The sequence below is a fragment of the Mycetomoellerius zeteki genome, unplaced genomic scaffold (genome assembly GCF_001594055.1).
Source record: "Mycetomoellerius zeteki isolate Tzet28-1 unplaced genomic scaffold, Tzet1.0 scaffold1074, whole genome shotgun sequence".
Classification (NCBI taxonomy): Eukaryota; Metazoa; Arthropoda; class Insecta; order Hymenoptera; family Formicidae; genus Mycetomoellerius; species Mycetomoellerius zeteki.
The window spans coordinates 1-24,097 of record NW_017255990.1 but is presented as its reverse complement, the minus strand read 5'-3'; the positions used below and the strand labels follow the sequence as shown (position 1 = coordinate 24,097).

At 30.5% G+C, this 24,097-nt stretch overlaps 4 protein-coding genes across 6 annotated transcripts in view; 2 read left to right on the top strand and 2 right to left on the bottom strand.

Moving 5' to 3' along the window:
* LOC108725161 (sodium-independent sulfate anion transporter) overlaps positions 1 to 1,754 on the top strand; it is a 5,615-nt gene extending 3,861 nt beyond the window's left edge. Inside the window, exons 6-10 of the mRNA XM_018451990.1 lie at positions 219 to 380; positions 519 to 659; positions 947 to 1,092; positions 1,204 to 1,356; positions 1,530 to 1,754. Coding sequence (XP_018307492.1) covers positions 219 to 380; positions 519 to 659; positions 947 to 1,092; positions 1,204 to 1,356; positions 1,530 to 1,754 — 827 coding nt within the window. The remainder of the gene's footprint in view (positions 1 to 218; positions 381 to 518; positions 660 to 946; positions 1,093 to 1,203; positions 1,357 to 1,529) is intronic.
* Positions 1,755 to 3,655: 1,901 nt separating this feature from the next.
* On the bottom strand, positions 3,656 to 9,333 carry LOC108725187 (uncharacterized). Its single transcript, XM_018452042.1, has 4 exons — positions 9,218 to 9,333; positions 6,786 to 7,169; positions 6,466 to 6,671; positions 3,656 to 6,337 (listed from the first exon to the last, which is right to left on the bottom strand). Exons 1-4 carry the CDS (start codon positions 9,331 to 9,333, stop codon positions 3,801 to 3,803), a joined length of 3,243 nt encoding a protein of 1,080 aa, XP_018307544.1. The 3' UTR covers positions 3,656 to 3,800.
* Positions 9,334 to 9,921: 588 nt separating this feature from the next.
* LOC108725141 (sodium-independent sulfate anion transporter) lies at positions 9,922 to 19,449 on the top strand. Of its 3 annotated transcripts, none has more exons than XM_018451963.1 (10): positions 9,922 to 10,132; positions 12,375 to 12,560; positions 15,391 to 15,598; positions 15,695 to 15,890; positions 16,165 to 16,385; positions 16,467 to 17,031; positions 17,109 to 17,335; positions 17,536 to 17,709; positions 18,083 to 18,245; positions 19,262 to 19,449. In XM_018451963.1, the coding sequence occupies exons 3-10, from the start codon at positions 15,392 to 15,394 to the stop codon at positions 19,414 to 19,416; spliced, it is 1,908 nt and encodes a 635-aa protein (XP_018307465.1). In that variant the 5' UTR covers positions 9,922 to 10,132; positions 12,375 to 12,560; position 15,391; the 3' UTR covers positions 19,417 to 19,449. The 3 variants fall into 3 exon arrangements, with proteins under 3 accessions (XP_018307465.1, XP_018307445.1, XP_018307455.1); XM_018451943.1 differs by having other exon boundaries at positions 15,377 to 15,598; XM_018451953.1 differs by having other exon boundaries at positions 12,344 to 12,560; positions 15,377 to 15,598.
* Positions 19,450 to 20,915: 1,466 nt separating this feature from the next.
* mwh (multiple wing hairs) lies at positions 20,916 to 23,943 on the bottom strand (the record flags this gene model as incomplete). The annotated part of the gene is made up of 2 exons (XM_018451976.1): positions 20,916 to 23,437; positions 23,725 to 23,943. Coding segments are annotated over 2 exons (2,694 nt in total), but the record flags the coding sequence as incomplete, so codon positions are not given.
* Positions 23,944 to 24,097: the final 154 nt, after the last annotated feature.

Below are 24,097 nucleotides of genomic sequence, written 5' to 3'. Positions count from 1 at the left end.
TCTACACGCTCCCGAAGTTTTGCGATTTAATTTGGAAACACCCTGTATATATATATATATATACATATATATACGCTAATGATGCAAATGAGTTAATCAATTTTATAATATTTGACTTATTGTCCTCGGATATGCCAAGTTGAGATGTGCGCAATATGTATTCTATCAAGTTATATTATATATAAGCATTTTCTTGAATATTTCTCTCATTTTTAAAGCACAAGGCATGCCTTTAGACGCCACACAGGAAATGCTGACTCTCGGACTATGTAACGTGGTTGGTTCGTTCTTTCAGTCGATGCCTGTTACAGGATCTTTCTCGAGAAGCGCAGTGAATAACGCTTCTGGTGTTAGGACACCTTTAGGTGGCTTCTATACGGGTGAATTTTACTAACATTAAATAATACTTACACATTCTTGTTAACAATTAAACTAAACATCATTATAGGGAGAATATAATGCAAACCTCTTCAAAAAAAAAAAGGAAAAATATTAATAAAAATAATAAATAATTTCAGGTATTCTAGTCATACTTGCGCTAAGTTTGTTGATACCATATTTTTATTACATTCCAAAAGCGACACTGAGCGCTGTTATAATTAGCGCGGTGATATTTATGGTAGAAATTGATATAATAATTCCAATCTGGAAGTGCAATAGTGAGTGAATATATAATCAAAATAATTAATCTAGGTAACATACGTGTCTAATAAAGATTTTCTGAAGAATTATATGCTTGTTAGATTATATGCTTTATTGACAGAACGTGAGTTTAATTGCGGGCGCAGTTAATATTAATCTACCACAATGTTCTGTTCGAATCTATTGTTAAACTGTTGAGGAGGGGGGGGCATGCTGCTAACATTTTGTTTATTGTGATAATTCATTAAATTAAAAATTTATACTAATGAAATTAGCACAAATAAAATATTATTTTTCTTTATAGAACGTGATTTAATACCGGCATTTATTACGTTCCTTGCTTGTTTATTTGTCGGAGTCGAGATGGGAATTTTGATAGGTACGATATTCGATCTGGCTATATTGATATATCTCAATGCGCGGCCAACGATAAATATTGAACATAGAAACGTAAGAAAATGAAACTGTATCTTTGAATTCAGATATACTTATTCTTAAGAAAAATTCTTTATGTTTTAAGAATTTTATAATTTTATAGGATTAAAAATTTTTTCTCTGCAGATCTCAACAACAGACTACTTCTTAGTTCGTCCTACCGCTGGAATTTTATTCCCTGCAGTAGATCATTTAAGAATGTATCTAACGAAGAATTCCGGTATGAATGTCGTATTGGATTGTGAACACATCGACAAAATAGACTTCACCGCCGCACAGGTTTCGAAACAATCAGTTATTAAAAAAATGTTTCATTAATTATATTTTCAAAATGCGTTTTTCATTGGTATATTAAAATATACCAATAATTAATACAACGCAAGATTAAAAATTGATCTATAAATATATCTTGCTCTTAAAATATTTAATTTATTGATATATTATATTTTTAGGGTATTAATATGACGATAAATGACTTCAGAAAAAACAATTGCCAATTAATAATGCTACGACCAAATCCTGATATTTTATCGAGTATACAATCGCTGTCTGACGAGCAAATCATGACAGCGAGAAACGAAATCGATTTAATTGCAATTTTAGGAAAACCTAAAGGAGTGACACTGAATGACATGATCATTTCTGACACGGATGAACGGGCTACTACATGGCTATGATATACATATATACATACATATATAAAACAAATCACGTAATTTAATTTGTATACCTATATTATGTCACAGTCAAAATGTTAACTCAGTAAACGTATATACTTACTGTAATCTGCTATATGTAAATGTATACATTGACTAGTAAGTGTATATATTTACTAAAGTTAACACTGTGAGTTAACAATTTAAGACTGTGACAATTTTGTTTAATCAAGCATACATAATGAACAGGGTTGGGTAAGTTAACTTTTTTTAAAACTAATAGCGAATTCGATTGGACGCACTCAGTGCGCACTGGTGCACATTAAAGCCGTCGTACACGAAATAACGTAAAAATATGTTTATAAATAAACATAGAGATCGATTAAATCGTGAAATACTTAATACATTTTATTGTACTATTAGGTAAAATATGTATTTCATAATTCGAAATATTTGCATTTCATTTTTATACTTAAATTAAATTAGTGTACAACGGCTTTAATATGCACCAGTGCGCACTAGTTCTTCCAATCGAATTCGCCATAAGTTAAATTAATATTAATAGCCGTGAAAATTTAACTTCATTAAAATACAAATTAATCCATAATGAAATTAATTGAATCAAAAGTTAAGTTAATAAAAAAAGTAATTGAAAAGTTAAAAGTTAAATTTGGTCCAAATGAACAACCAAAAAAAAGAAAAGAAAAAATTTGACTATTTTACATAATTTTTCGTATTTCTCCTTTCTCACAGCATATTTATTAAAGAATCTTGTTATTTTTGTTCACAAGTAACAATTATACAATGTAAAATTACTAAATTATATACTCATTATCCTCTCGCATTGTGTCTGAGGGTTGACTTAAAAAAAATCAAATTAAAAGTTAATAGTTACCGATAAAATGTAACTAAATTAACAAGTTAAGAGTCCAAAATGTAACTAAATTAACAAGTTAAGAGTCCAAAATGTAACTAAATTAAGTTAAAATTAATTAACTTTTATCTTTTTAGCTTAACTATCCAACCCTGATAATGAGATTTTTGTTTGTTTTTCTTCATTATAAATGTTAATAATAAAGTTAAAAAGTGTAATAAATAAATGTTTGTTTTGCTTCTTTTATCTAAATGTGTATATAAATATTTAATTAAATTTTTTATAAATACTTGTGTGCATATCCATTTTCACTTTTCATCATGATAGACTATGAATTTAACGGATTTAAAAAAATATAAAAATTAGAGGTTTATTAATTAAGGGATTATAAACAATGTAATATAAATTAAACAATGTAGAAATATCAAAACGTATTGTATTTATTTCATAAAACCAGTCCAGAAAAAATAAACTATATCATTTTTGTTAACAATACAGTTTAAACACAAAAGTAAGATAGAAAAATAAAGTACAAGCAGAATATATATTTTTCTGAAATATTTTATCTTAAAATTATAAGAAATCAAACATACGAAAATCTTACATGCTAAATATTTGTTGAACAACATTTCTCGCAATTGATATGTTTCGAAGTCTAACAATTTTTACATATCTTGCGATTCGTAACCTATCTGTGAAAACTTACAGATTTAAACAGAACTTATATATTTATGAACATAGTATATCAAGATCTATAAAGATTTAAAGCGAGTCTTTAGATGCAAAGAGAGCACCATTTTGGGTTCAATATCACAATATGATATGAATCTAAACTTAATAATCTTAGTTTTTTTTAACATCTGACATAATGTATATTATAGGAATTTTCTATCTTAATATCATAACTGCTTGTTATATAAAAACATATTCTTTTAAACATCAAAGATAGAAAAGGAGATGGTAAATTATGATTTGTAATAGATCATAGTAAATGTTTAGTAAATATAGAGTTACAATCTCATTGAACAATTCGGAAAATCTTGCTGCTGATTCTCTTTCTAAGATTTATAAGAGGTAGAATATTTTAAATTGTAAGGTAAATTATTTTAAAATAAATTTTTTTGCATGAATGTATATGTATATTTTAATGTATATTTTATACTATAGCTCAAACTCTTGATCTAGATCTATTTTTATGTTTTTTTAGTTTTATATGTACCGCGGCCAATACTAACAGGATATGTATATTCTTTCGGAAAATCTTGAAAAGTTGTATTTCTGCGAAAACCGCTATTATACCTTGGTAAAGAGGGTGGCGGGCGATATCCTGAGTTTGATCTCATCTTGAACTCTGGTTTAAATACTCGTGTCGTAAATTGATCACTTTGATTTGTAAGATTTACATTGCTCGTTACAAATTCTTTCGGAGATATTATTGGAGGAGTGTCTTCTGATACATTATCATCACAAATAAAATCTTGTATCTGACCTTTCGGATTTTTTATGTAATTTGTCATGTTTTGTTTATAATATTTCTGATTTGGACAATATGATGTGTTGCATTGATTTATACCTGTTGCAGGCATGAAATTCATATCTTGTTGTGATTTTGAATACGAAACTGGTGCTACATATTGAGGAACATCACAAACTGTTCGACAATTGTCTTGATATTTCTTGTAATAATAATTGGATTTCATGGGAACATTATCGACAGAGTTTCTTGCTTGTACAGCGCATGTATTTGTATCATGATATGTATCTCTAGCATAATTATTCATTTGCATATAAGGATTATGTTTATGTTGCTGGTCATGCATAGAGCTGTTAAAATTAGTTAACTGATTATGATGAGGAAACGTATAATTCGTGCACGGAGAATTATACACAACGGGCACTGAATACTGTAATTGTGAATTCCATGTTTGCATATATGGGGATGGTGCATAAATTATTGGATGCGATACATAATCCATTGTATTATTAAAGTCATCAGAACCAAAAGCTGCAGGATTGTAAATGTGCATCATTGTAGGTTGCGTTGTAACGTATGGATGTTCAATGTGAAAACTGTCTTGTATCGAGGAATTCCATCTAGACTGGTTAGTCTGACACGACACAGAATGGCCAGGAAAATCAGAAGCCACAACAGGTTTCTGCTGTATGTTCGGTCCGTATCTATATGGTACATTTGAATTTTCTATATTTATCGCGGTTTCCAGCGTAGATGTACCGGTGATACTGTCATCATTTGACATTTGTGTTTTGCTATAGGGTGGTGCGTTGAAAGTATTTGGAATCTGCGACAGCCTCATCGCATCATTAACTGAAAAATGTTGATCATAAAATTTACTATTATTTGGTTCCCATGACGACTGTCCTCTTAAATTTCCTGTTTGAGTAAAAGCCTGCTGTGTATTGAAATGCATATTTTGAATAGACTGTTGTAAACTCATAATTGCTGCGCCTTTCTGCATAGCGTTGTCAGATGGTTGATTCCAAGTAATTTGACCGCTTTCTAATTGATTTATATCATTCGTGCGTTGCATATTTTCTAGCTTTAATGAATACTGATTAATCGCATTAATTTGTGAGTCTGTAGCACATTTATCAGAAACTAAATGGGACGAATACTTAAGTGATTTGATATCTTCTTTATTCGTTTCCCTATGTTGCTGGCCAACATCAATTTTAGAGATATTCGTTTTTTCACAACACTGTTCTGATATTGTAGATTCTTGGTCCTTGTTTTTTATATTCATATTTTCCTTACTTTGTATTAAGTGTGTCTCCACTTTTATAGATTTTGTATCATTTTTATCTTTAGACAATAATGTATCTACTTCATGTACATTTGTCGATTTTACATTTGTCGGTTGAATTATTTCTTCCTTCTGCGTTGTGCAATTCTCCAAATTGTTTGTGTCAAGTTTTTCAGTTCCTGTATTTGATTTTGTAAATACATTAGTAGGTGTAAGCTCTTTCTTCATAACTTTATGTTCAGCACCGTCATTACAATTCCTATTAAATTTTGGATTATTATATGCATATGATGAATTTCTTCCATACATTGGAGCTTGTCCTGTTCTCGGAACATTTTGCATTGGCTTTGAGAATGTTGAATTTTTATATTGCGTAACAAATGTAGTATTTTTTCTAAAATCATTGCGATTTGGTTTTTGATCGCTTTGAAAATTTTGTTCAACAATCTTTTCATTCTTTCTTTCAGATTCACTTAATGATGAATTGAGGTTTCCTGATATATATGTTGATTTCTCTGTTTTATTTTTATCATCAGAAAAGTTAGGCGTAGGTGCATTCTTTTTAAGAGACTCTTGACCTCTTAATTTTGATGGAAATTGTTTTGTTTGCTTTGATAAAGTTTTATCTTTGTTTAAATTTTTACTTTGACATACGGTATCAGTTGTCTCAATATCTGTTTTCACTAAGTTTGACTTTTTTATCTCCTTTTCTGTTCCATTTCTTGAAATATTGCGTTGTTTTACAAATTCTTGTTTCCTTATGCAAGCAGTATTTTTTGCTTTATGTTTATAATTAAAGTGATCCCTTTCATTTTTATCAGTAGTACTCAGTAACTTTGATGAATTAGAAATTGCTTTCTTAGAATCGTTACTACTAGGATTGGAAGGTTTTTCATTGTCTTTAATTAAATTTGTGTTACTTCCAGTTCTAACATTTGTTTTTGTGATATTATTTTTTACATGTCCATCTAAAAATGGAACAACTAGTTAATATATACATACATATGTATATTGTACAATACAGTTAGATACTATATATTACATTATAACAAAATTATATGAATCATATATACACATATTTCGTAAATAAATTTACCTTTGTCAATTGCTTGTGTTGAAGCTTTATTGCTTTCTACACCAACTATTTTGCAAGTGGGATTTTGTTCGTCGTTTACTTTTGACACACATAGTGTTACCAATTTGGAATCATTATTATTACCATCAGACTGTTTTATTAATTTCAGCTCTTTTGTGTCTTCATTAATTTTTTGTGATTCGGAAAGATTTTTACATATTGCGTCCCTAATTTATTGTAAATATAAAATATAAATATATAAAATATGATATATAAAATATAAAAAAGATATTAAAGTAAAATATTGATAATATAAATAAGTTAAATTTTTTTATACTTACTGTACAATATCTTTGGTATTGTTCTCCGATGTATTTGATTGATGCTCTTTATGCTCCTTGTTTATACAAAACTCAGCCTCCAGCTTTGCTGTTACAATGCTTTCCACAATACTTAACATATCTTCTTCATTCTTTTGATCAGCCAAGTTATCAGCATTTGAAAATAAATTGGCTGTATCTATATCTTTGTTCCAAATATTCTCATCTTTTTCTGGCATTGTATCATTAAATAAATTTTTTTTAAGCGTCTCATTTACTGAAGAATATTTTTCAGATTCTTTAATTGTATGTATCTTGATAGTTTCAGCCAGTTCTGAAACATTATCTTCTATTTTCTTTTCCTCATCTTGATCTTGCTTATAGACAATAGCTTTTATCTTGTCGCTGTAATAAAAAATTAATGTAAAAATAATTTTAAAGCACAATATAGACACAATGTTACCAAATGTACCTTTAATCCATCTCCTTATATATCAGCTAGTAAAAGTTTAGATAAAAATACATATGTATATTAATATAAATTATAGAAAATGTATGTAGACTATTTCAGAGCTATAGATGGTATGTTAAAAGTTTAGTGTGATCACCGACGAAATACTATTAAAGACCGTGAACCCTGAGCAAATTTTCGGTGGTATAAAAAGGGCCCTAAGGACCCGGAGGTAATAGAAGAACGCTGACATTATCGACAATTAATATAAATTTGCTATTATTAACATAAATATTTAGCTAATACATTATTAAATTCATGATTTTTTATTACATAAATGCTCCATAAATAAGTATACATACTTGTAAAGCTATAATATCTTATATATTGCCTAAAAATTACAATTTTTTTCTCTGCAGTTATCATCTCTGTTGATAATGAAACTTTGATGATAACACTGAAATCACAATTTTAAAGAAAAATCGATATTATTGAGTTTTAAATGTATATACACCGATAAACATGTCTACTAAACTAATAAATTATAAAATTAGTATAATATTATCAGTTTTTTACTCTTAATCACTTCAATATTAACAAGGACGCAAACTCCTGTAAGGATGTCGGTCTTTAATATAGAGAAAATTTTATTTATTAACATTTCTTAAGCCTAATTTGTATTAACTCAAATGCTCCAATGCCATACTTCAATATTTATAGATAAAAAAAGTAACATTCTGAAATATTCTGCACATGCATAATAAATATATATAAATATCAATATATATAGATAAATATATATATATATAATATGTTATAAAGTATAATATAATTTACATGACTTATATAATTATCTTATAACATATTTCAAATAACATTATATATTTATATAATGCATAAGACAAAAGTTACTTTTTCTATTATATTGAACAAGATTGTTTATTAACAATATTGCAATTGTAATAGAAGCTAACAAAAGATTAACATAAAAAACCAAATTATTGATAATTTGATTGACATTAAAAATAAAATCTTATTAAAAGACAAAACTATATGTTAATATACAACACAAAAATATGTTCTAAAACAAAGAAATAAGGGTTAAAACATACGGATTTGCTGAATAAGATGTATTTTTCAGCCATTGCATATTACGTAGCTTGCTGAGTGTTGCTTTCCGCTCTATGTCGGAAGTCTTTTCTAAATTTTCAACAGCGTAATCCATTATACCTATCACAAATATATTCATAAGACTAAATATTACGCAATGCTTATAAAGTTAAATTTATATATTTTTTTAAATGCCTTTACATCCTTTACAAATCAAAAAATATTTTGATTATACTTAGGTTATAAAAATAACTTGTAATAATAATGAAGCAAAAATTATTAATTATTTCAGTCTATATTACTTTCAATCACAGCTTTCAATTATTCATCCGTATTTCTTATATATATATATATATAACTTAGCTCAAAACAGTTTTTAGAAAACTTATAAAAAGTAACCCAGAATTTTATACAGTAAGTTATTAGAGAAATAAATTCTATTACAAATATGGCATTTATCAGCATCTATGATTTAGGAGATATTTAGCTAGATATTGAATAAAAATTGAAAGAAAAATAATTCGGCCAAAGGATCACAAAATACTGTTAGTATGATAGCAAAGCAAGGAGAATAAAGGCAAGAGATCCGAATAATATTAAACCAGTCACCTCTTCTGAGGAATGAAAACAAACAAATTCTGAAAACTTTCTGCCAAGCCCTTATAACTGACCTACTTTTTACACAGATCCTCGTATAATCGACTCCTAATGTTGTTTCCCCAACGTAAACATAAACAGGTAATATTATCGTTCAACACGCACATAGGCTATCCGGTATTTGCAAATTTTGAAAACGATAGTAGAATTTACGTTACACAATGCGAACCGATATGCCGAGAGCATGAAATTGTAGTCACCAAAGTGATTACAATGCGAGAATAATCTCTCTCACCTTGCCAGCTTGCAATATTCACCGAGGCGATCCAACGTCGAATTACACAGCGCCCAGTAGAATCGGAAAGAATGTTGCCCCTGCCCTGATACAGATACAGACGATACGGACGCCATAAACAGAATTGCCGTAAGAAAATTTCGAAAATTCCTCTGTTAGTTACCTCGCTACTTACCAAGTGCGCTGATTGGTTGCCGAAGAGGGGAGTCTTCTTTCTGTAGAGTTTTTCATCGGTGTAAAGTCTGCTGCACACAGTGCGATTTTTCGTGCTAGATCGCATGCGGAAGGCCAGGCCAATATTAGGGTGATATTTCATTTGTGCATTTTTGTAATACGACAAATTTTTCAAGCCTGTTGATTGGCTACAAGACAGAGAGATCCGAAGACCTCTCTGTCCTGTACGTACGTATGTACACATTTGTCGTACGACGACAAAAAACGCACAAATGAAATAGCACCCTAAATTGCTAGAAATGCTGCGTGCTGTGTGTTGAAATTCTTTGCGACTAAATAGTAACTGAATGTGATTGGTTGAATTTGGTTTAATCCAAAAGTAATAACCAATCACATTCGATGTTGCAGCTGTGAGTGATATAAGTACAGACTTGTGCTAGTTGTTTTTCATTTTTCGCAGTTGGCAACACGACTTTGTCGTTGACAAATTGTAAACGCCGTGTCATCGACGTTGCCGGTTGCCCGTTGCCGTGACAAATGCCGGTTGAGATATTTGCCGATGTGTGTTCATAACTTGTAACTAATTTGGCAGTTTTTCTTATTAGAATATTGTAAAATTTTTATGTACATAATTTTATTATACATCTCGAATACATGTGAAACGTAAATTCTTTGTGCTCCGAACCACGAATATTGTGACACATATTTCAACGAAATCATTTCATCCAGACCCAGCTTTTCGTAAGTTTCTAGAGGTTAAGGGACCTATTCTGTAACTCTTATAACGACTGTAACGTTACAGTTACAATAATTAAGAGTTGCAGAATAGGCCTCTTAATATAATAAATTACGTCTTTATCGGAATATCGTCAATGAACGATTAGGTGATTGTATCGCTATTTTTTAATTATTTATTTTATCTGTTTAATTATTTATTTTATTTGTTTAATTATTTATTTTATCTCTTTTATCTGTTTTCGATTAAATAGAAGCAGGTACTTAAAAATTGTTGAAACTAATGGCTGTTACTTTCTATCAATTGAAAATGAAAATGGAGCACTACTCTGTAAAAGAAATTAGTTGTTGTCATTAGTATATGATAGCAGAAAAAGTATATATTTATAAACTTGTAGAAATACACATAAAAAAATTGAAAATCTAGTTATCTATATAATCTAGGTTCAAGTGATATTGTTAAAAAAAATCATGGCTTGGTAACCATTTCTATATGAAAGAAATTCTTCGAAAGTAAAGTGCTCCTCCATTATTCTATAAATTCAGGTGGTCATTTTGAAAATACATCAATCATTTAGGGCTAGTTTCACAACTCACGATTAACTCTTAACCGAGGTTCAATTTGTTTCTCATCTCTTTTCAATTCTAAAATTAGAAAGAGACAATGAATAAGTTAAACCTCAGTTAAGAGTTAACCATGAGTTGTGGAACTGGGCCTTAACCAGGCAAATTGTTGATTTTTTAAAATAATATTTATTTTTGCAAGTGTACTTATGTATATTACTTTTGCTCTATGTATCTTAACGAAAATTATGGGTTTTTTTTCTATAGTTTGGTGTTTAATTTATTCCATTCTGTATATTCATTAAACAACTCTTTCAAACAAAATAATAACTATTTAGTTTCAACAAACCTTTTAATGATTACATTGTGTATTGCCTTTTGTTCATGATTAAGTGCTTTATTTTTGAAATATTATGTGCAAAATATATAGAAATATTATATAAATTTATGTTAAGAACATTTACCTTAACTGAGTTTAATTTTTGCTAAGAGATAAAAGTACATGTCAACGTGACACATGGTTGGTTTGGAGAGAGCGACTCAATATTATACTGTAGATATGATATAGATATTAATATGATTGATATAATATAAATATATATATGAAGACATATATCAATATTATACTATATTATATCAATATGTATAATATATTATATATTAGATATAATGTAGATATTAATACATGAACGAAATGATATGGATAATCAAGACCTCAATCTTTAATGAAATTTATACAAGAGTTTTATATAATAAAAAGACATTTATTATTTAATTAAAATTCATAAATATTGAAACAATATAGTATCACATGAGTGCCTTAAACTTCACAATGCCAAACTGTTCTTTATTATGTATATTGTTAATGGAAACATATTTTATGCCTAAAAAAATTATACTTTTGTTAAATAATTATAGTAGAATACAGACTTAAAATAAAGAAAATTAATTTTTTTCAACACAAAGTGAAATGACAAATAATAAGCACATTTACTTATCTACATATTAGTTTAACTCTCATAATTAATTTTTTTTGTACCTTATCCAACTTAATTTTCCTTTCACAGGTGTATATAGCTCTTTACACTGCAAATTATTGTAGATTATACTTGTAAAAGTTTTTTTGTAAAAAAGAAATGATTCACTGAATTAATACATTTTTCAAATATGTTCAAAAGTGTACTTTTTTAACTTTTTTTTTAATCTCATAAAAGAGTAAAAGTGATACTTGTTAGAATTATTGTATAAAAGGAAAATTAATAAAAGTATTATTTGAGACAATGAGTAGTTGGCACAAAGCCTTTTCTCTTCGTTAATATTGGAGATCAAGGGTTAATCTTGTAGCAATTGGTAATATTTTTGGTATGCAAAATTGAACACGTGTCCTTTAAATTAACGGACTAAATGTTTGGATAATTGTGTTGTATGTAACGCTTTAAATTGAGTCGATTGCGACTATTGAAATATTGTACGATAAATAGCTGGCACATGACTTAAACAAGGCCTTAATCGCTTCAATGCATGAGAGGATGCATCGCGCACAATACTATGATTAGATTACGTGTATCGTCAGAGGATACACTGCTTATATTTTTTATATTAGAAAACGACTACTGTAAGGGAAACATTTGTATATTCTAAAAGATTTAGTAGGCAGGTCAAGGTTGCATTCGCTTTCGAATAGACTGGCGCCGGTTTGGAGAACCTTTTCCCATTCAGACAATCTGGTGAACAGGCAATTCAATGGGTTTCTCACGGATAAACGATGTTTCACGAAGAATATTACAAGACGAGACTTGTACATGTACACGATGCTCGAATGCCTCATAATAGGTTTTGGTCTTTAATCAGGAAGTGAAATTTAATTCAGGTAAAATATAATATTATGTGTATACGTATGTGTGTGCGTGTGAAAATGAATGAAATTTATGCACATTGCATAATCACAACCGATGCAGAAACATTGAAGGCTAGTACTTGTGTTCATTAACCGGCGTAATCTACATAAGTTTTTTTGTTATCTGGAAAGTATCACATACAGCTTGATAGTCAGTGGTTAATCCGGTCAGCCTTGAAATTTTTTAAACTCTTATAAAAAGAAAGCCACCTGAGTTCCTAATTTATAACTTTTATCTATGTTTCTTATCGAACAATTTTATATCACAATAAATACATTAAAATGGAATAAATAAATAAAATAAATGATAATTGGCTTATTTTCATAGAAAATTATATTATAATAAATTAAATCAAAGTTAATGCAAATTTATAAAAGTAAACATAGTATCAAATTTAGTCATTCTTGCAATATCATATTATATGCATAGCATATTATATTTCTTATCTCTAATTCTTCATAATGTAATACTATATGTTTTTTGTGAGTTAACTTTTCAAAATAAACCAAAAAAGTTATATTATTATGTTATTACATACATTACTTTAATGTTCTATGTATATTATATATTATTTTCATATTCTATGTATAATATTTATAATATTATTTCTTATTTTATTACTTTTTCTTTTATTGTTATATAAAAATTCTTTTACATATAATTTATATTTTTTTATTATAATATTAAATATAAAAATATTATTTGAATTAATTTTTTTTTCACACACACAACACATATTTTTCTGTATAATTTAATGTTAAAAAAAAATTCTTTTTAAAATAAAATATTCTTATTTTTTTCATCAAATTATTTTTATTGAATTGAAAATTAAATTTTATGTTCAATTTTCAAATATATTATTTTATTGCATCTTATAACATTTACAAATAATTTTCACAAAAATGTGTTAATACCTTCATAAATAAGTAAATGATAAATAAATGGCTTTTAATGTATATGCACTCACATAAAATAACGTATTAAATGCATGCGGTATTAGTATATAATACTAAATCGCGAATGTGTTAGTATATTGAATCTTTATTTGAAAGAATAAAAAAGAACTTGAAGAATAGTGTAGTATGTAACGTGTAGCCTAGTTTTAATAGGTAGTATGTAATTTTTGTTTACAAGTGTGTGAAGTAAAAAAATTTTACAATTTTATTGTGAGATGTTATGGTAGATTAGTATTAAAAAATTTGGATTACAAACAGAATTCGCAATTGAAAATTTCTAATTCTATAAATTTCTTTTTTATATGCATTTCAATTTTATCTTTTTAATGTAACTTTATGATTAATAATATTAACGATACTCTGAAATTTTTTAAATTTTTTAAATGGATCTTAATAAATATTCTGTGGCATGTATAACCGTATTGATTAACGTATTTTTCGTGATTCCTATATAAAAAGTGCGAAGGTTAACAGCGACTTTTCCCCGACCAATGTAAGTTCGGTTCGTTATCCGAGTATATAAGGCGCACGACGGAACACGCGTACTTTCAGTCTACAGTCCGCTGGAAATTTGTAAGCGCGAGAGAGCTTTGAGGTACAATTAACGGGATGGTAAATTTAGTACATAAAGAAAGTGTAGCTTCTATGAATTAAAGTAACTTCACGGAGAAAAAAAAGCAAACACGCGTGTTCGGCGAAACCCGTTTCTCTCTCAGTGAAAGTATTCACCTTTGTACACATATCGCTCTCCATCTACGATCGTTTATTGCGATTGCGATTCCACCGTTTTCATCTAAGGTTTTTTTAACTTTAACATATCCTTATATGTGCACCATACGAGATATAACGTAATCTTTCGAGAGTTATGTTTATGATAAATTATATTATGTCGATGTGTGTGTGTGTGTGTGTGTGTGTGTGTGTGTGTGTGTGTGTGTGTGTGTGTGCGTGCGTGCGTGCGTGCGTGTGTGCTTCCTTGAATATTAAGTACATGTAACATCACATATATGGTCCTGATAAAACATCACTGATTCATTCAGAGCAGTCAGGAAAAATTAATCGCTGTTTATATATGTTTACATAGCATAATTTTAATTACATAAGAAATAAAACAATTTTTTAATTTTTAGATAATTTAATGTGATAAATTGCAAGATTTTTCTTTAATTTTATAATTTTATTTCTAATCGATTATCTATTTGTTACACATTTTTATGCATAGTCATTATAAATAAAAGCCTTTGTTATTATATAGATATTCGTTATAGATAAAAGGTTTTACCTATTAGATAAAAATGCATTATATTTAGCTTTTTGGAAAATAGAACGCTAATGATGCTATTTTTAGCTTTGCATCACATAACATTCTTAGTATAATATATATTGTATGGAATATTTTTTGAAAATATTTGTAAAAATATATTTAAAATGTTTAAATATATATTTAAATTTGTAAACGTCTTTTAAATAGTAAAATAGTTAATAATAAGTATATTTTATAATTGATCATTGAATTTTTAAATTATTCAAAATAGCATGGTTTTGTAATATATTTTTTAACTTCATATGAATACATATCTATTATGTACAAGTATAAAATACTCGGAAGAAAATGGAAATATTGATTTATTTATTGTTTGATGTGACATGGAATCATCTATATGTTTCCATTAATATAAAATTATATAAACGATTAAATTAATTCATATTAAACATATTTCTATGCAACATCTTTATAATAAAAAAATTCCTGTCTTCCTCTATTCATCTTGTATATTTATTTACATTATTAATTATAAAAAATGTATTTGTTGATTGTTTTGTCCATAAAGCTGGCTTGATACAGGATGGCTACTGAAATTGATCGCAGGAAGAAAAGAACCTATATCGATCGGCTACACAAATTAGCTTCGAGACGCATGCCGATCTTAGCATGGTTACCGAAATATAACTCGGAAAAATTCCTTAGCGATATTATAGCCGGCATAACAGTTGGTCTTACTGTTATGCCACAGGGACTTGCATATGCAACATTGGCTGGTTTGGAACCACAAGTATGTAGGATAAACATGTTTTTCTTATCAATGCTCATCTTCTCCTGTGTCTTATGCAGATCGAGCATGTGTTATTAATATCGTGTTTGTTTACAGTATGGTCTTTACTCGGCATTTATGGGCGCAATAGTTTACGTGCTATTTGGCTCCTGTAAAGATATTACAATTGGTCCTACCGCACTTATGGCATTAATGACTCACGACTATGTGCAAGGGAAAAATGCTGATTTCGCCATACTTCTCGCATTCTTATCTGGTTGCCTGCAATTACTAATGGCATGCTTACATTTAGGTATGCTGACTCAAACGAAAATGCTTTATTTTAAGTGAACATCGGATATGCGATAGAAAATAAAATTTCAAGTGAAAAAAGTATTTCCATTCAGAAATACGCAAGGTACGCAGGCTATGCGCAAAATTATTGGAAGTTTTATAAGATTTCCAAGTAAATTCAAGGCTATTTTGTACTAATTTTGCACACATTCTTGTTGTTGCATTATTTGATTGATATCTCGAATGACATAGGTATTATTTGTTTGCGTTTAATATAAACAACAATTTTGTAGGTGTACTTGTAGATTTTATCTCGATACCAGTCACTGTGGGCTTTACTTCAGCAACGTCCGTCATAATCGTTGCTTCACAATTGAAAGGATTGTTAGGTCTAAAAATTTCGTCTCAAGGATTTTTAGATACATTAATTAAAGTTTTTCAAAATATTGGCGACACGAGTCTCTGGGATACTGGAATGAGTATCTCTTGCATCGCAATTCTATTGTTGTTTAGGGTAATTAATGAATCTGTATACTTGTTCAACATTTGTATTACATCTGGTATATTCTCTTTATAAAAGTCGTACAATTTACAGAAAATGAAGGATGTTAAATTACATGTCATTAGTAAAAAGTCAGTGAATTATCAACGTATAATTGCGAAAGCGATATGGCTGATCTCTACGGCGCGGAACGCCATTGTCGTTGTCACTTGCTCGGCTATTGCTTATAAATATGATTCGTCCGAATCTGGATCTCTGTTTATTCTAACGGGTCCAGTGAGATCTGGTCTTCCACCATTCGGCCTGCCACCTTTTTCCACACAAGTAAATAATCAGACTCTTACCTTCACACAAATGTGTTCCGAGTTGGGTACTTCCATAATATTAGTGCCGATAATAGCTGTGCTCGGTAACGTAGCCATAGCTAAGGCCTTTATGAATGAAGGTAAAGTTGATGCTTCCCAAGAACTCTTGACACTCGGAATCTGTAACGTTCTTGGGTCCTGCGCGAGTTCTATGCCAGTTACAGGATCGTTCAGTAGATCAGCAGTAAATCATGCAAGTGGTGTGAAGACGCCAATGGGTGGATTATATACTGGAATTCTGATTTTGCTGGCCCTTAGGCTACTCACGCCATATTTCTATTTCATTCCAAAAGGTAGCAAAGCACTTTAACGGTAGCACGCAACATACAAAAAAATGCCAATTTGGCGTAATTATTATCCTCTTTTTCAGCTTCATTATCGGCTGTGATCATTTGCGCGGTAATATACATGATAGAGTACGAGGTTGTGAAACTGATGTGGAAATCGAGCAAAAAGGATCTCATACCGATGTTTGTTACTTTTTTGTTTTGTCTCATCATTGGTGTAGAATATGGTATTTTATCGGGGGTCGCTATAAATTTGATGTTCCTATTGTATCCTTCCGCAAGACCTACAGTTCACGTCGACAAATACACGGTAGTAACAAAAAAACTAAATTCAAATAAAGGAATCCTTTCTGTTTTTCTTTTTTCACTACTCTAAGTCGTTAGTTGTAAAACTATGAATAAGTTCAATACTCATTGGATCATTCTTTTCCGAAATATACAATTTTACTGTTCACGCGTCAAGATATTACTAATAATATTTTAATAAAATTGATCCTACATTTGTTATAGACTGATTGTGGTGCAGAGTACTTACTGGTTACTCCAGGAAATAGTTTATATTTCCCAGCTGTTGATTTTATAAAGAAATCAGTCGGTAATGCTGGTATAAAGCAAGGGTCTAGTCAAATACCGGTTGTTGTTGATTGCAGATACATTTTAGGGGCAGATTTTACAGCTGCTAAGGTAACATTTTTTTGGAGAATTGAATGTATTTAATTTAATAAATAACATTCATCTCACCATTAAATTTTGAAATCTCGTTACGGATTACGTTAAATTTTTGTCATCTGTTCAAGCTACTTTGATATAATAATTACTCAATATATAAATTAAAATCTCAGACTGTATAATATGTTATTTATATATTATGATATAACTTTCTATCTTAACTGGTACCAATGAGATATGCTTTGTTCTTAGATTATAAAATTGGCTGTTATGATATTGACATTATGAAAATCAAACACGTCTTACATACATATATGATAGTGTGTTAAAACAATGTTATTAAATTCGAAATTGTACCACATTTAAATATTGCTTTTTTCGAATTTAGGGTATGAAAACATTGATCAATGAATTTAGTAGTCGCAAACAGGGGTTGTATTTTTACAATCCAAGATCAGATGTGGTTACTGTTTTGAAAGGTGCTTGTGATGATGAATTTCAATACGTTTCGACTCAAGAAGAGCTCTCTTATCTGTTATCGACGGTTCAAGGTAATTGAATTATTTACTATAATCGTAGTGTGAAACAATAATAATATTAAGTGTGATAATTATTTTGAAAAAAAATGACACTTTATTGATTATTTTGCTTTATAAATGCAGGATGATTGGTAATAGACATATGATACATCTCTTATAGGCAAGCTCTCTCACTTTTAATTTTATATTAGGGTTGATAGTGTGTGAAGGTAGCGATAGAGTTCTTGATCTCATGTTTACTTTTAAATTTTTGATTCATTGACATTATATATATAAAAAAAAAATACATCTACATCTTTGCATTTTTTAATTTAATTGTATCAAGTTCGTGATTTAGAAAATTTTAAAACGTTATATCTCAGGGATCAGAAATATTTTTCATATATTTCAACATGATTCGAGTGACAAGAATTTTATCATCTATTATACAATATACATATATTAAAATCAGAGTAATTCATAAGATATTACGTTTTATAATATTTATAACTTATAAGTATTACCAGGGTTGGCAAGTAACGCGTTATACTTGTAACGCCGTTACTTTGTTGATCGTTACCTTGTTATAATAACGATTTGGTAATGACATTGTGAATTTTTTATGATAGTAATGCTAATCAGAGTTAGAAAAGTCAGTCGTTACTTGTAATGGATTGAAAAAGTCATTTGTTACTGAAAAAAATAACTCCTAATTTGTAACGCATTACTTTTTAGTGACGAGTAACGTTACGCGTAACGTTACGCGTTACTCGTTATACTTATAACTTTTTCAGTGTAACGCGTAATAGTGACAAGTTATTTTTCAAAGTGACTTTTCTAACGTTAGTACAACCTTAGCGTTTAATTAGTTAGCGTTACCGTCATAAAAAAAATCCAACATCGTCATCAAATTGTTTACTATAAAAAGTAACGACAAAGTAACTGAAAAGTAACGTTTGCCAATCCTGAGTATTATAATATTACAATTTAAAAAATGTTTTATTTTTATATATCTAAAAAAATTTATATATTGTCTTATTTTTTTTCAGACACATCTTCGCAACAACTTCTTGAGCAAACACATGACAAATTACATGCATCGTTAACATTAAATAATTCAGAAATGATTCACAGAAATGCGCGTGGTTCCTGTCATGAACTTAGTGAGGTGACAAGTACACTTTTACACGCAACTGCAAGTTGAAATTGAATTTCATTTTTATATTAATAAAAAACAAAGTTTATTAAACAGTATGTTACATACAATTTTTATTTAAATGATATTAAGCACATAAAACAATAAATTAAAAGCGACATAGAAATAAAAAATGAAGGTTTTATTCTTATTTCTTAATTTATAAAATAATCTTATAATTTAGAAGCTATAAATAATTCTGCTGCTTGATCTAAACATTATTTTTCTGATGTATATATAATTATTTCAATCTCATTTATATATATACATGTAAACATAGAAATTTACGAAGTACAGTCTTAGTTGGCACTTGCACTACTATTGCATATATAATCGTTAACAAAGAATTGTATCACACAATGTAGTGAAGGCACACAAGAGCCCATCACCAAAAGAATTATTTGTTGTTATGAAAAAACGTCTGTATTCGTTGTAAAACGTGTATATTCGACGTAAATATAATTATTACAAATGTAGCATCATAATAATACTCAAAAATATTGCACTCTAAATCATTCTCATTGTTTAGTCGATTTTTATTTAATAAGAAATGATGTGTTTATGTATCAATTGATAAAATGATTCGTTCGTACTATTTCTCTTTTGTGCTTTCTCATACATTTCTGGAAATTATAAATCCTCAAATTCACATATTTTCTCATTTTACTATTTGGCAGTAGGGAAGACCTAAGGGGGCTAAGCGGGCACCTTTTTTACAATTGCAATTTTCAGTAACAAAGTAAACGATTTTAGTCAAATGATTATTAGCGTTTTATAGAGTGATTATAAGACTATAAGATGGCGATAAAAAGTTTTGGTGTTTGTAACTTCACATTTCATCCATATACACAAAAAATGATGTGATTTGAAAAATGAAATCTCAAAAATTACTTTTGACTATCGAAAACACGTTTGACTACTTAAGCATAACACAACCTAAACTAATCAAACTTCGTTGGTAAAGAAGACACACGAGATGCTATCTACAATATAAATTGAGAACTTATAAGATATATTTTTGGCACTCAAAATTCAAATGTCAACTTAGCCCCGGTCTCCCCTATAATAAAATTATATTTTTTCGCATAAATTTAATATGGAATCTAAAGCAAAAATGAAATAATCGGTTCTTTTGCATCAATTTTCAATGTGATACGTGTAATATCTTAATATATTTGGAGTATTTCCGTACAAAATGATTCTAGTGATTCTAAACAGCTCTTTTTATTGATAATACTTTTGAGGCTTTCTCTTGAGGATATTTTCTTCAGAAAGTATTTCAAATTTGCGAATGGTTTGCATATCAATGCACTTCTCGCCTTGATGAAGTGAACGACAAGATTCACGAAACGTTGACATTAGTAATGGATCACGATACGGTAACAACCCGCAAATTTGGCAGTTCTTTTTATTATTTTATCTCATAGTGTTAATTTCATTATTCTTGAACGAATTATATAAGAATACTTCTTTATTTTTTATATATGGAAAAATTGTACAAATTATTTCCATTGATTCATTAGAGTTCCATACAAAATTTATACTTAAGACACGTTCAGTAAAGACCGGAGACTATGTCCGTTACTTTTCCACGTTTCCCAATCAGCGAAGATGTTGTATTTCTTCGACTAATTAGATTTTCTTTAATTGGCTGATTTCCCGAATATTTGCCCGCGTTAAAACGATTTTTTCCAAGACCAAATGTATCGTATGTTCGCCCAGCAAAAATTCCTGATTCATTCGGTCTGCTGGTGAACTTATTACTGACTTTATCTTTCTGACAAAAGGAATTGTGTCTTATGCCATTTTTTGATAATATTATCGGTGAGTCTTCCGGTGAGCTAGTTTCGCCCTTGTTTCTCGCATAATTTAACTCATTATGATAATTCCATTCGCGAGTTCTCTGTTCCTCGTAGAATTCGTCGCTTTTTAATTGCTTATTGTTAACATGATACAATTCGTCATTCTTCAGATCTCTATTTCTAGAAACGAGATTATCTCGTTTTCCTTGTTGATCAAATTCTGAAGAATTACCAGAAAAATCATCAGATTTGATTGCTCTCGATCTTATCGGCTGCTTCTCGTTGCGAAATTTGGTCGCTTTTGTCTGACGTTTATTCCCGTTCCATTGATTTTGCTCTTGCGTAATAACAATGTCGACCATCGAGTCTAGGCCTTCGTCAATCCTGTCCAGGGATTTCGTTATCAAACTGGGAGACTTTGGTGCGTCGATTGATCGCGGTCGTCTCGTGACAACAGGCTTCAGATTAAAATCCGTGAAGTAGAAAAGACCGCTGTCGCTTTCCCCTTTCGATGAGCATTGATCTCTCTTTGATACGTGATGAGAGATATGATGAAAAGATTCCGATCTACGCATTTTAAATCTGGAAGAATCGGTCAGGAGTGACGCCTGCTCCTGTTTACCAAAATTCTCGAAGTCGTTTGATCTCTCATAATTCTGTAGGCTTCGATGCTCGTCGAAAGAATTTAAACTTTCAAATTTTCTGATACGACACTCCACTCTACTTCCCGATCGTCTCGATTGTGGACTGGACACATTCGACTCGAAGTAATCGTGACTAGTGGAGCGACGTAAATATTTCCTCTTTTCTATCTCGCTTCTATATTTAGTACTATGCCGATGGATGATCCGTTGATCAGCCGATCGTCCGGAGGACGTCTCAAATCCCTTAGGAATAGATTCGAATTGTCTGTAAACGTCGATTTGTTTGTTAATCGGCCTGACATCCGTAATCATATTTGCTTTCGAAGCATCGTAATTTCTCAAAGTTTTTCTATCTTTTATATCGTTATCTTCGAAGTGATGCAAATCATCGAGACTCTTTCTAAATTTAACATCGATACGATTCGAGCCTATCAATATAGTATCGCTTTTGGTTTGTTTCTGCAAGTGATTCTCATTAATAATTCTTATCTGTCCGTCATAGATTTGATGTTTGCTGTTATACTTGAGTTTGGAAGCGCTTAGCAAGGAATCGCTGCCGTCACCGAGAGTTTCTTCCTCGACTTCCTCGTCGTGGGAGTTGTACATCTCTGCATGATCAGCGAAGTCGCAATGCCTGGCGGACATGATGGCTGATAAGCACGGCGGTGCCCTTCGTGGCGGTTGTGGATGTAGAATAGCCGGTACTATCGCCTCTTCCACGTCGGGTCCCTTTACAACGATCTTAACACTGCCTTCCATCGATGACTTTGATGTTTTGCGCAGCCCAAGACTCAATTTCTTCGTGCCATCCGAATCAGTACTATAATCTTGATCATTGCCGAAATAGGTCACTTGTTCACTTTTTATCTGATTTTGAAACGCGTTAGAGCCCGCATTCGATTTTAGCATCTTCAAATCTGTATATTGATCTCTCTTGGGTATTTTATCGTACATATAACTCTCAGAGTTATTCAACGAGACCTTGGAATTCGATCGGTATAATTTATTTTTATTCGATTCTTTATTCGATTGTTTATTATGGACAATTTCTTGATTGTTATTAGCACGATGATTCAATTCCTGAGTTTTGTCGCTGAATTCTTCCTCAGCGTCTTTCACTATGATCCTCAGCTCCTCGATCACGTCATCTATCGTTGTTTCCTGATCGTTGCTTTGCACAGGTGAGGCTTTCTGCCGATTGGTTCTTACTTGATGCTTCGTATCTTCAGGACTGCTGGATCTCTCCGAAGAGCTGATACCTTCATCCTCCGCGTTCGAAGATACTTTCGGGCTTTTAGCGGCAATAAGAATCATCGGCGTGGATTTATCTCGTTCTTCCTCGTTGCAGTCATTTCGTTTCTCTAATTGCATCTGCAAAAGCGATACCTTTTTGCTGAGTACCCTGCAAGTTTCTTCCGCGCGCGTCACTCTGCGCTGCAGAGCGTCCACGTCGACACAGTTGTGCGCCCATTTCTGAACTTCCTTGTGCAGTAAATCGGTTAAAGCGTCCTCTTCGCGTCCGTCGAATTCCCTTAGCCATTCCTGAAGTACCTGCGGCTCTAAACCAGCTTCGCAGGCCTCAGCCTAAAAGAAAGCGAAATATTTGTTCCATATATTCTGATATATGGAAATAATGGAGACAAATATTATAAGACTATATCCGATATTATTATCCGGTATTATTAAATATATTATTATCCGATATAGCAAATAAAGGCTTTAAATGTAAATAGTAAGAGTCAAACAAGGAGTAATTTTCAGCTTAATACAAAATGACAGTTATTTAGTTTCTCGATTGTTATTCTGAATGTGAAAGGATTAAACAAAATAAATATATCGAGTGGTGGATATAACTTTACTGTATTTCTTACCTGAATGTATAACTTGGTTTGCGTGCGAGGTGCAGATTTCAGAAAAGCGTTTAGAAACGAAACTCCTGCAACCCTCAACGCGATGGCTGCTCTCGGGGCTAAAAGAGCGCCTGCTAAAAATCGAAATCTCCCTCCTTCTCCGTACTTGAGTCTCAGAGTCGATACCGCTTCCGAAACGGCCGCGTGTCCACCTGGTGCTTGGCACACTTTTGTTAAGAGCTGCAAAGTAATGAAATGTATTCTTTTAGCAAATAAAATATAATACAGAAGATATTGAAGACTCGGAATGTGTATTTGCTGAAAAAAAGACGAATTTGAAAGGATCCCGCAGTTTTCTCTATGGAAAAGTACTTTCGGTCAAAATGGTTGAAAA